The sequence below is a fragment of the Saccoglossus kowalevskii genome, chromosome 2 (genome assembly GCF_978046115.1).
Source record: "Saccoglossus kowalevskii chromosome 2, keSacKowa6.1, whole genome shotgun sequence".
Lineage (NCBI taxonomy): Eukaryota > Metazoa > Hemichordata > Enteropneusta > Harrimaniidae > Saccoglossus > Saccoglossus kowalevskii.
The window spans coordinates 25,225,446-25,237,807 of NC_140642.1; the positions used below are offsets into that span (position 1 = coordinate 25,225,446).

General features: G+C 38.1%; 1 protein-coding gene across 3 annotated transcripts; it reads right to left on the bottom strand.

Moving 5' to 3' along the window:
* Positions 1 to 201: 201 nt before the first annotated feature.
* On the bottom strand, positions 202 to 8,888 carry LOC100376154 (uncharacterized). Of its 3 annotated transcripts, none has more exons than XM_085493463.1 (4): positions 8,846 to 8,888; positions 3,828 to 3,901; positions 2,315 to 3,174; positions 202 to 1,619 (listed from the first exon to the last, which is right to left on the bottom strand). In XM_085493463.1, exon 3 carries the CDS (start codon positions 3,025 to 3,027, stop codon positions 2,326 to 2,328), a length of 702 nt encoding a protein of 233 aa, XP_085349589.1. In that variant the 5' UTR covers positions 3,028 to 3,174; positions 3,828 to 3,901; positions 8,846 to 8,888; the 3' UTR covers positions 202 to 1,619; positions 2,315 to 2,325. The 3 variants fall into 3 exon arrangements, with proteins under 3 accessions (XP_085349589.1, XP_006813603.2, XP_085349588.1); XM_006813540.3 differs by lacking the exon at positions 8,846 to 8,888 and adding an exon at positions 8,587 to 8,721; XM_085493462.1 differs by lacking the exons at positions 3,828 to 3,901; positions 8,846 to 8,888 and having other exon boundaries at positions 2,315 to 3,336.
* Positions 8,889 to 12,362: the final 3,474 nt, after the last annotated feature.

Sequence of the window (12,362 nt, forward strand, 5' to 3'; positions counted from 1 at the left end):
CACTAATTCGGAGGCCATTTGATCGAAAAATGGTGAATTAAATCTAGTCAACAAGTATGGGGAACTATATTTTATATAATAAAACAAAACTATGGGGAAATGTCGACATAAATGTTCAGGCTTCTAAGACGATGTCGAGACAGATTACAGTGATCCAGTTAGACAATAAAACAAGAATAAAATAACCAATAAACCCATCAATTCAAAGAATGCATACTGACGTTTATTGCTCGTTGACACAACACGTGACCCTTTCAGTTAGCAGTTAGTTAATCAGTCTAGTAACAAATCCTGCTGGTTCGTGGTACTTTAAATAAACTTTGTTGACAAATAATTGTAACTACAGTATACACAGGTATAAATATACTATTTGCAGTGGCTTCAATAATCTGTGAAATATTGTTACGTCATAACAACAAATATGGTGATAAATAATAAAGCTGAAAGAAAATTTTGATCAAAAATAAAAGTTTTCCTAACACTCATTTGTAAATAAAGTTCAATCAATAACTGGCATTAACACAATCCTTCAAGGTCTGCGATCATGCCAGATATTATCGTCATGGATACAGATAGGATAATTGTATAATCATACTATTGATATACTATCGTGATATCTCGCATACTGTCTCTGACCATGAATCTGAAACTGTGCACTGCGTACAATTCATAGATAAAATGAGCGATAACGGCGACAGGCTGGTGCCACAATCCATCTTACTGATCCTAAAATGTCTCTTTATACCAATGCAGGCCTGTAATTAGCGTTCCTTGGATGCAAACTTACTCTAACCCCGTGACCCCGGAGATTTTTTTAGGAGAGGCACTAAATCCCCCCAACTACTCTGTAATCTGGACAAATGTTGGTAGAAATGTAGATATTACACGAGAATGCAGTTATGAGATGGCGCATGTGTTTGTTCATCATAACCATTTTTACCAAATCCAATTAAATTACTGTAAATTATTCACCATTGTTTAATTAGCGAAATTCGTGAAATTAAATCAACGTGAACATGTAGAATAGTAATATTACTGGCAAATTCGTGAACTTAAAATCCTTCGAATATGCTCAAAATATCAAAATAGTGAAATTTCAATGTCAGTAAAAAATATTTTGTCTCAACAATGTGGCGTTTGTCCACTGATAAAACATTAAGACCACGAAACATTGAGATTCCGATGAAAAGGTCTATTTTGCTGATCAGTTGAAAACGTTCGGAGATAAGTCAAGAAATTCATTATAATGATAAACACGTACAATTACGAAAAAATAAAGACCCAACCCACCCTGAAGTCTGGCGTGCACAAGGGCTATAGTATAGGACGATGAACCCTTTTATCCTTGTAACCGTGCATGTTTTTGATTGTACAGTCAGTGGAATTTGGCGCGACATTAGCGGTCGCGGAATTTGACGAATTAAATGTGTTTTCTCCTTCTTGCGAGACCAGTTTCGACTTCATTTGAACCACTACGCGTGGTCAATATGCCATGAATGTGGAGACGGCAAACAACCCATTGACAAGCAAGCAAGCGTCCATCGGAACAAAGAACTCGATTCTCAACACGGGGCTCAATACATTGGCTTCGAACACGGAGTCGCCACGTGCTGGCTTCCCTGGAAGAGAATAATATATAAAAGAATATTATTAATACTCATTGAAGGAAAACGTTGGAACCGAGAATTGTAAGAACTTAATCTTCTTGTCGAAATATCGCATTTCGTTTCGGTGGGACATTGAAAGAAAGTGTTGCTGCAAGTCGTGGGGTAATATTTAAATGATAGAAGGCATCGCGTGGCATAGGTGCGACAAGAAGCAGTCAACATAACACACTATTGCAATAACCACTCACATGGTAGTAAAAAGAAGAATAATGCGCGAAAAAAACGCGTGGTCTCAGAGACTGCGTTCATGGCCACGGGCGTGTCAATGCTTACACCGAGACAAAGGGGAAGGGTCACGTCATTGTAATAATAACTGGCCATTAAGGAGCACTTACTTGGTCAAGCCGAAAACTGACCGCAATATATTTATAGTGTGTTATAGTATTATCAAATATATGCCATGTTTTTTTTTCTAATGATAACATCAATTCATTGAATTTTATTATGTAGCATTATTATTTGTGGCGAGTGAGAATGGTATTTTCACGAAATGGTGGGATGATTTCGCGACAACCTTCCATCAATCAAGACAAACTACTATTTTCACATGTTTACGATACTAGTGTATAAAAAACAACAAGTCCAGTATCGTACGACTGGAGCAAGTATGTCATCCTAGACCAGGTAGTGGATACACTAAGACTTACCGACGTTTCCATTACTGTTGGTCGATGTAGTCGATTGGATCCTCTGGTACATAGTCGTCCAATGCATCTGGTAACGGTGGGGTAAATGATGGGGCTGGTGCTGACGGTCTACTTGGTATTGCTGGTCTTCCGATAGGCGGCAAGTGATTAACACTACCAACTATATTTCTATTTGTGTTCCCACGTCTAGTTCGTACGTGATCATTTCTGTTGTGACTTTCACAATGATAGCTACGATGGGATCGAGCGAATCCTCGTGAATTTGCCCCATAGACACCGTAATCAAATATATCCGTAGGTGTGTGTGCCCGAGGAGGGCTGGGAATTGTCCTGCTGTACATATCAAGTTCATAGTCTGAGTCCGAATCGATCATGTCGTTGTACCCCGATTCGTCACTATCGGGTGTTCGAACCTCGTAGCTTGGAGTCACGGTGTGTTTTGTTCTTATGCTAGGCAATGGCGCCGGTTTCCTCAAATGTGCCAACTCACCTCCTCGCCGGTATCTACGCGTTGGATGTGTGTCTTGGTCCCGTATAAATTGCATAATTTGTAAAACCTGATCGTTATTTCTGTGTCGCTGTACCACATTTTCGTACGAAATTGGCTTCAATGACACGTTCTTCGCTTTTCCCGGCTCCATGTTGATTTTTCCAAACCGATACAACCTGATATCAGAAGCTGCGATAACAAATACTTTCAATCTGTCTGTCATGAGTCACGGATGTCCTTAGCGATTGGAAACACGGTATGTGTGTCGGATGTTCACGCGGTTTCTACGTCGAAAGTTCTACATCATATTAATTATTTATATTTGCTTTGTTTCACAGTGAAGCCTACCTTTTCCTTATTCTTCAATTTGCTGTGGAAGTGAGCATTGATCGATAAGTAACAAAATATTTGTTTTCAACTGAGCCACTGTACGGACAAATAGCGAACGACAGCAGACTACTGAACCGTCAGTTACAACAACGCCGACACGAGCTAATGGAAGCGATGCGATCACGTCAGTGGCTATTTAGACAATCAACTGGGTCTTGAAAGCCCTACCAACCCTGACCAGTTCATGGAGTACAATTGAATGAACAAAAATACGAGCTAACAAAAGATTGTTTACCTTTCATCTACTCTAAAAACAAGGAGATGGACATAAATAAGGACATCATTTATTTCACTCGCAACTATATTATCGTTGGCAAACGATTCTCATGAACTAAATGATATCAGAGGTCGTTTATGCAATTAATAGCACACAGGCCCCGAATACGCAATTAATCTAATTACCGGCCATGTAATTAATACAAAATAATAATAACACTTCGAATAAATAGCCGTTTATTTTTTTAATTAGGATTCACATATATGTTTCTATGGCCTTGACGAAGACTGAATCGTGCTCAACAAGGTGACAGCCACAGACCACAAAGCAGGTTTGTGTCCTGATGTTTTTTACTTATTCTTTCTGTACCAGTAAACGACATTTGAATGAAAAGGAGTTTGAATCAAGTCACATACCTGAGTGGTCCGAAGAAATGGTCTTCAGCACGTAGTGTTGTATAAAATAAGCAGGCACAGAGCAAAGACCAGTGCTGTTGACAGAAGGGAAATAAATGTTAAACACACAGTCCTCTCTTCATGCAATTTTCTTGGTTTCGGTCACAAACATAGTTGCCCGGCTGCAACAGTTTGTGCCTTATACTTACTGTGACCGAGTATACATCGAGTAGGTGATCTGACAGGTGATAACGCTGACAACGATATGATTCGACGAACCTGTGTATTGTAACCCTTCTTAGGGTTTTCGAGTATACTAGTAGGTAAACTCCAGGTGTGTCACTTCAATCAACAACTCGATATACACTTTTCATTTTGTCTTCATCGACTCCATTATTAAAAAAAATAAACGAAGAACAAACTAACGTATTATGTGTATTAAATCTGACTTACACTAATAATGACCTCGGAACTCCTAAGGCGAGTTGAGAATATCAAACAGATGTTTCTATGACAACGCCGAGAATGAGAATGCCTACCTTGGCGAGGTCTGATATTTCAGTTCTCGTTGTCAGTCGTCACGGTATTTAAAATGCTTACAAGAAGAGCATAAGATTGACCGTGAATCGTAACTGCTCGTTAACTAATTCTAGAGGTGTCCTTGATCGACATGACATCGCTAAATAGCTCGAACAGTGCCGGTAGGCATATTGGCAATGCAGCGAAACGCGGTACGGTGATGCCTTAAAATGCACAGTACACGTAATACAGTTTTGGTGATGAATTTTGTGGCAAATATTGGTTTACGTACGTCTCGATAACATCTCCGATACCGATAGATGACATATCAAATTTGTGCAAGTTAGTTTGGTCAGTTCATTTCTAAGATATTTTTAGATGGAACATAAAGTGATGGATGGATATAAATAGGGTTTGACCCCTTGCCCGCAGACTGTCGCCGACCTAGCCTACGATTCAGCCAAGAGTAAATACTAGTATACATTTTTCCGTTTTCCAAGCTCAGCATGAAACATCAGTTTGACGTTGTCATTCAGTTGTATTTGTATAGGTATAGTCGGCATATGAAAACGTTGAGGTTGTTGCCATGGCCACGTTTATAACTAGAAGCAATTGGGAGAGGTGTACTACTTTCTGCGGACGGGAAGATTTCAACTTGGCCAGTACCGTGTGTAGGAGGGTGTTATTTGAACGCAGCTCTCCCTCGCCCGATGCGTAATATGGCCCATCCCTTATATGTCATTTCACGCCCAATTTCACTGGTAAGACTCAAATGAATTCCATGAGCGTTTACTATTAAAGCATGGTCCACTCATACAATTGGATCGATAAAATAACTAAAGAAACCTTCAAATGCATTTTCGCTGGCTACCTTTCAGTTTATTTAATAACACTGGCACGATACAATAGATTCTATGCTCTTAGTATACTTCACAGTGACCTTTAGCTCGATTGTGGTGGCAATGATGAACACCCTAATGACGTCACCTTCTCTATGCGATGGTCGTTTCCTGCAATAACCAATCTGATGTAGAAAATTGGGATAATTTATTTATTCATGCTGTGTTAGTGTTCATCTTGTATTTTTTATTGTCGAATAACCTATTCATAGCCGGTTTGTGGAAACAATTAAAACATCATTGATGTTATTACCTGGTTCATTATTTGTCATCATGCAATAATAGTTAAATGGAAGGGTAATACTTGTAATAAAGTGTCCGCATTGGTTGGATTAAATAAGTTATGGCCATGTATCAAACATCTTTCGAAAAAGGCAATACTGTTTCCATAGAAACAAATATCAACATTCCATCATCAATTTGGCCTCATCTTCTTGTTGACATGGGTTCAATGTCCATGAAAAGGACTAGAAATCAATTCTAAATTTCCCAAATAAAAAAGTGGCTTTCAACAACATGGCACACAGTATAACCCGTAACTATTAGTCTGGAATATAATGGCATTGTATGAATCTTAATTTTCTGTTTTATAATTAATTTTCAAATTTAAGTAGGATTTGGGATTCTATGTTTCCTGTTCTGTGCATGTATATCTCCCTGGGTGCAATACTCCGCAACTAGAAAATGTCTACATAATGCCAATTTGGTTTGATGTGTTAACTTTCACCGAATATACTTCTGCCACGAAAAGAACAGAATAAAACAACCGATGGCCTCTTTATAAAAGTGAATATAGTAGTTGACAACTGTGAGGTCAAGTTTGCATACACTCAGTATTGACAGCCACGCGAGGCTGATTGTTTTCATCCTATTTAACCAGATAATGTCATTACCGTCTTTGTCGACAGCCGTGACCTCGGACAACAAACGGCGTGTTTATTATTGTATCTTAGTGACGACAACTGTCATTTTCTGTGCTTGACAGCTTGAAGCAGAAATGGGCGTTTTATGTTATAAAAATATGAAATGGTATTGTATCGGATCAGTGGAGACTGACAGCCTACTAACCCGAGATATGTATGATATCAATTGAATAAGACGTATATTCGCTTTATTAGTATCAGTACGCACCCATCACTAATGTTATTTTGAAAAATAAAACTACGCCGTTTCACTGTCTGCACGTGGAAGTAAACAAGTAGATGAACCCAACTATATTTGTATGCGCATATCAATATTTTCATTGGTGGCTCACGCGATATACGTATTCGGGGTATGCGAGGTCTGAAATAGAAATTGAGACTCATTACGATCGAACATGTCAAAACGATCAAATTAAATAGAAAGCCTGTAATCATTTGTAATTACATGTGAATTAATGAAATGTCATTTTCGATGGATTTGACGTTAACCTGGACAAGTACGGTTGTTCGCGTGTATTTGTTGGCTGAATGTCGGACCATTTTGTGCAACGATGAAACAAACAACTGGATTTCCAGCAACTGAGAAAACGTCCATTATCAGCTCTATGTTTGCAATACCCAACACAGATCTTACAAAATAAAAATGGCCGATAATCACATCCTAATATTGTATCGATGGCTCCGTCAAATATTGCTATATTGAGTGGTAATTTAATAGTTCTATACGTGACATATGTTTTTTTAAACATGATGATTGGTACTAACATCTTTTTTTGCAAAATATGTCAAAAATGTAAATCAAAATGTACCGACCTACGAATACCATGCGATCAACACAAACAAATGTATACGTGATGTGACCAAATCGAAGTTTGATGTCTTCACTGTAAAAATCGTCGTCACTTACTAATGCGGCATACCATCTCAGGGATGGTGTATGTCATATAGACAGTACAATAGAAAACACCATACACTTCACTTTTACGGGACATTAGACAACTTGAATACGATATGAAACAAGTCTACATGAGGTTTCTTCCAATATACAGTCGCTATAAGCACTTGTAAATAAAGTTGAAATAACTTGAATTATAAATTGAGTTGAAAAGTATTCTACAGTATTTAAATAGCTCTTTTGTAAATTTGGTCATATGCAATAATATGTTGTGCCAGGAAGTGTTAGGTGTTATATATATATATATATATATATATATATATATATATATATATATTGGACACTACATTTCGAAAATACACAATTTACAACAAAAGCCGATATACCATCTGTATGCTACACAATTCGATTAACTTTATTACTTTAAAAATTATGTGAAATGATAATACCCAGAATGCATTATGTTGTACTGTCGATTAAAACAATATAATCATGATGTCGGCCATTTTTCAATTTTGTTACCACGGTGTTGTCATTGGTTTATATGGTGCATATATCATATCTTATCTCAATATGACCATGGAGGTAATACTAAAATTATTTCCACCGTGATATGAACAACCCTTTTTTTTTACAATGTTTTAATCTGCTTTTTGAGAATAGATTTTATTTAAATAATGTTTTACCAACGAGTTGAAAATAGCAGTCCTTGTCACATCATATTGGCTATTTTCTAATAAATATGGTTTGGACACATGGCAGAATAACGTTCACAGGGTGAATATAATAACTTTACACAAATTAATGTGTACGACACTGTTCTGCGATTTTTACCACGTTTCTAAAAACCTATACGAATTATTTAATTACAAATGTAATTCTTCGATCCGCCGAGTTATTTAGTCCGCGTCGAGATATAAAACATGTAATGGCAATTCATCGAACACTCCAGAATTGCCATTGCAGTATTTTCGATAGTAGTAAATTTTGTTTCTTTGTAATCCTGGCTAGTATTCCCGACTACTAAAAATCGAATTATTATGATTAAGTAAAAAATATATGAAACGAAATTACGACGCCTTTCAATTACGACAGTAGCTTATTGCTGGGGCCGTGCGTCAAGCGATTGAAACCCGACATGGTGAATTCAACGCGCGTTGCCGAGTTCTGTACAATCAGCGTACCTCTCGTGCGTGGTAAGGAAACACGGGGGGCGGGGTACGGCCTCTTTGAATGTTTGTCAATATTAGACGGATCTGTTAATGAAAATAACTCATTCAAACGCACCGCGCTTGTTTTCACACATCATGATATTGTATTAGTTCTCTTACATCTCGTTACTTGGGAGAATGAAAACCATGCAGTTGGTATCCTAGTGACGAGACGTATTAATAATAAGTCTTCTGTTGTTTTTTTTCAACGCAGCAGTGATGGTGCTGGTCGAAGCTACCGACTAACGTAGTGTGACGATACAGTTATCTACCAGGAACTGAGAACCGCTAAGTTGGTTTCAAAAACTGTGTATTGGCGCTGGTCATACATACCTTACCTCGTTGAGATTAATCTTGCCGTTGGTCATAGACATTATACTTCAGTATGGACCCAATCTTATCGATTTGTCGTGCCATAGCTTTGTTCGTTACTGGTTATGTTGAATAGCGAGTGTTCAGCGCTGAATACTCTCTATAAGTGAACACGATTCTAATCTAAAGACTTACCTATGTCCCAGTCATTTGAATGCCAAAACAATTCCTTTCATGTTATCCAATCGTCTTTGAAGAAATACTTTCTTTTTGGACTTACCGTAGATATAGTCAAAGCGTTTTTCTTTTTGCGTTGTTGTTGCTACGTCACCAATTGCAAAAGATTTGTGACCTTAGATCGCCTCCTGCTTAGAGTATAGGAAAGGTGTTTCCACGCTCGTCAAAGGACACAAAACAACCACACCAAACATATCCTTCTTATCGACAATATGTTACACGCCTATAAGGCCTCTAAAAGACAAAAAACTACGACGTGTATTTTGTCTCAGAGACACTCCTTTATAAATATATATACGCGATCATATTATACTTTATCTCTGGTTAATTATACACACTTCAACAACACTTACCAAATATTTCATCTAGTTTTTGTATAACGAAAATAAATTATTTAATAATAGTTTTAAACTACCGTGACGAAATGCCTCTGAAACAACTATTAATGTGACCCCAGTATGGTTCATACACTCCGTTGTCAAGGATACCTACACCACCCATAAACAATGTATTCCTTTGGGGTTTGGCTTCTTTATACAAAAATAAAGACGAAAGGAAATTTTTAAAAATTGGTCTATACATATGTATATTTCCAGTATTATCTTGGTCTAATTATGTGTTCATATTAAAAATATAGAAAAATATCAAAACATAATATTAATTAGTGCCTTCTATCAAACAAGTACTCTCATCCGTGGTCACCTTTCCCATGCAACATTCGATGACCCAGTAGACGTGGATATCTTTACAAATAATCTTTCCTTTTGTGGCCGCGATTGCATACAGTAAAAACAGGCACAACCACGCGACCCTGTGACTATACAGAGTCAACTAAACCACCGTCGACCCCATGAATATACAATCAATTGTAGCCGAATGTGTTATCTCATTCGGTAAAGACAAATTTCTCCCACAGGTAAACAAGCCTACCGCTTCGCTGAATTTCAGTATCAATCTAAAGTAGCGTTTTTACGATCGCTTAAAGAAAAGACGCCTGATCGCTTGAACGGTTCCCTGTGGGGACACTGTGCGATATCCCATGAATAAGAAGTCATCGACATGTCAACTATTTTCAATTGAGGTCTTCTCACCGAGAATCAGTTACTTCAGCAAAACAAATTACCCCCTATTTTTTTCATTATACCCGTATCCTTTGTGGGTACATGTAGTATAATCTATATATCGATTGTTTTAGATACAACAAGTATGTCAATAACGCAAAGTCATGTGCTGTAACATAGCCAAATGACGAAATTGAACTTTAGTATAAAAAAGATGTGTACACACAATTGGAGATAACAAGACCTATTGTGATTCAAATGTGATGTGATTCGTGTTATTGCCAATGGCAACTTGGTGTTCAAAGCTCTAATGCTAAACTGTATAAACAACATACTGTCAGATTTACATGTTACGGTAAATATGGCTCTTTGTAAATGGAGAACTTGAAAACGATACGTTCAACTGTTTTATTTTCCTCAATAAAATCGAATTACTAGAGGGACGATTAGCCCACTCATTCAATAGCAAGGCCAACGAGATTATTTTATGGACGATTGAAGTAGTCTTTGTGGCTAACACTGCGTGACTATAGTGTTAAGATCTGCACTAACTGGGTCAATGGTATAGTTAAACCAGAACACGGTTTTCGAGTATATGTGTACAGGGTGTGTTTTTGTGAAGACCACTAGGTTGTAAATGTGTATGTCCAGTAAATATTAGCAGTGCATGGTTTCAATCTCTTTAAACTCTTTGAGTTTAAATAATATTCCCTCTTATTCACTAACTACCCCAGTAGTACACGTATAATATTGTTCATACAACTTGGAGATGAGCTGACCTCAATATCGATTTCACGCCGTTTCATGGCCAATACTATGTGATGAGAAATAGCTTACGTATTATAACCCCTAGTTCAAAGTCTGGAGATAAACAAACACATAAACACAGAATATATTTTCTGTTTGTTTCTGGAAAGAGTTTTATGATATAAATTTGTAAAAAAAAAAAATGTGCTTCTCTTAACAAGAAATATAATATTGAAAATACATTCTGTACGTCATGCAGTTATTGCAACCGTTTAAATTGTTTTCGATATTTAAAGCATATATAAAGATGTAAGCTGCAATATCAGACTGTGAAAGATGCAACTACACATTTTGGCATAATCCTCCACTATTAATACGCGTATATAGTGGACACTGTTTTTAAAATGCCAAAGCGACTACAACCTAAGAAATAAACATGTTTCAAAGCGGCCCTGAGATATACAAATGATATGGTAAATTGGCACTTTTCAATGTAGATAAGTTGGTTTTATGTGGCAGAATTCATCACAGCAACATTATCAATAATCCCGTTCTCGTCGAATTCACCATAGGATGACCGTGAGTTCGTGTTCACCATTCTATATCTAGGGTGATGGGGTCCTGGACTCTTAGGCCTGGGTTTTCGTAATGCTCTTTGTATTTCCGATGGTTCATCCTCACTCACTTCGCCCTGTTCTCCCCTCCGCCTCCCTCCGCCCCTTGCTGTTTTCGGCCGCTCATACGGTTCGTAAGCGTCCTGTTCGCTGATTTCACGCCTTCGACCTCTAGTCCTCGGCCTTGCATCGCTAGAGTCACCGTCAACAAAACGCCTACTTCTGGCTGTTTTGGGCCTTTCTGTTATCATACCAGTATCAACACTGGCTGATGAGCACCTACTTCTTGGCGTAGATCTTTCTATAACTTCGCGTTCATCTCTCCTTCTCCCCCTGGCTGTTTTCGGTCTTTCGTATGGCTGATCCTGTTCTTGTGCACCACCTTCTTCATTGTCCATAGCTTCAGTTGCAGACCACGGTAACAATCGTTCTTGTCCGCCATTATTAGTGTGTTGAAAATATCCCGTATTAGTGTCGTACGTCGAACTTCCATCACATAGTTCGGCGTACTTAGCATATTGGTTGTTATTGTTCGAACTCAAGTCTATATTTATTCCCTCTTCATGTGTGTAGAATTCCTTCGATAAAGGAGACGGTGCCGAAGGTCGCTCAATGTCGCATATGTCCTGCATTTGAAAACTGGAGAGCGGAGGCAAGTGATAGTTGGTGCCTTCCCTTCGCATCGCATACGGGACACGAGGGGCTGGTTTCCCCTTAGATTTACACTTAAGCACATTCTGATCGCCTTTTAATTTGGGGGAGATATCAAGATTGTCTGTGCTGAGATTAGGTCCTATATTGTTGGATCTGCTTTGCTTCAAATCAAATATTGTCGATTCCCGTTCTAACTTGGGTTGTACATGGCGAGCATTAGACTTAGTCTTATTTTTACCGGTCCCATTCAAAGCACCGATCGACGGTCCGCGTTTAGTTCCAATTGCTGGTAAGGGGTTGAAAACACGACCACGAAAATCCCCGTCGTGTACTTGCTGTCGCTGAACTAGCTCCAACATTTCTTGTACGCTATCCTCTGAAGGTTTCTTCATTATCGTATTGTGTTCAGCCGTGGTGCTATATTCCATATCAACACATAATACTGCGTGCACATAACCTCCAACTACGCCTCGCTCATATACTA

What these genes read in the sequence shown, in the direction of transcription:
- LOC100376154 (XM_085493463.1), bottom strand. Translation starts at nt 3,027, where the DNA reads ATGACAGACAGATTGAAAGTATTTGTTATCGCAGCTTCTGATATCAGG.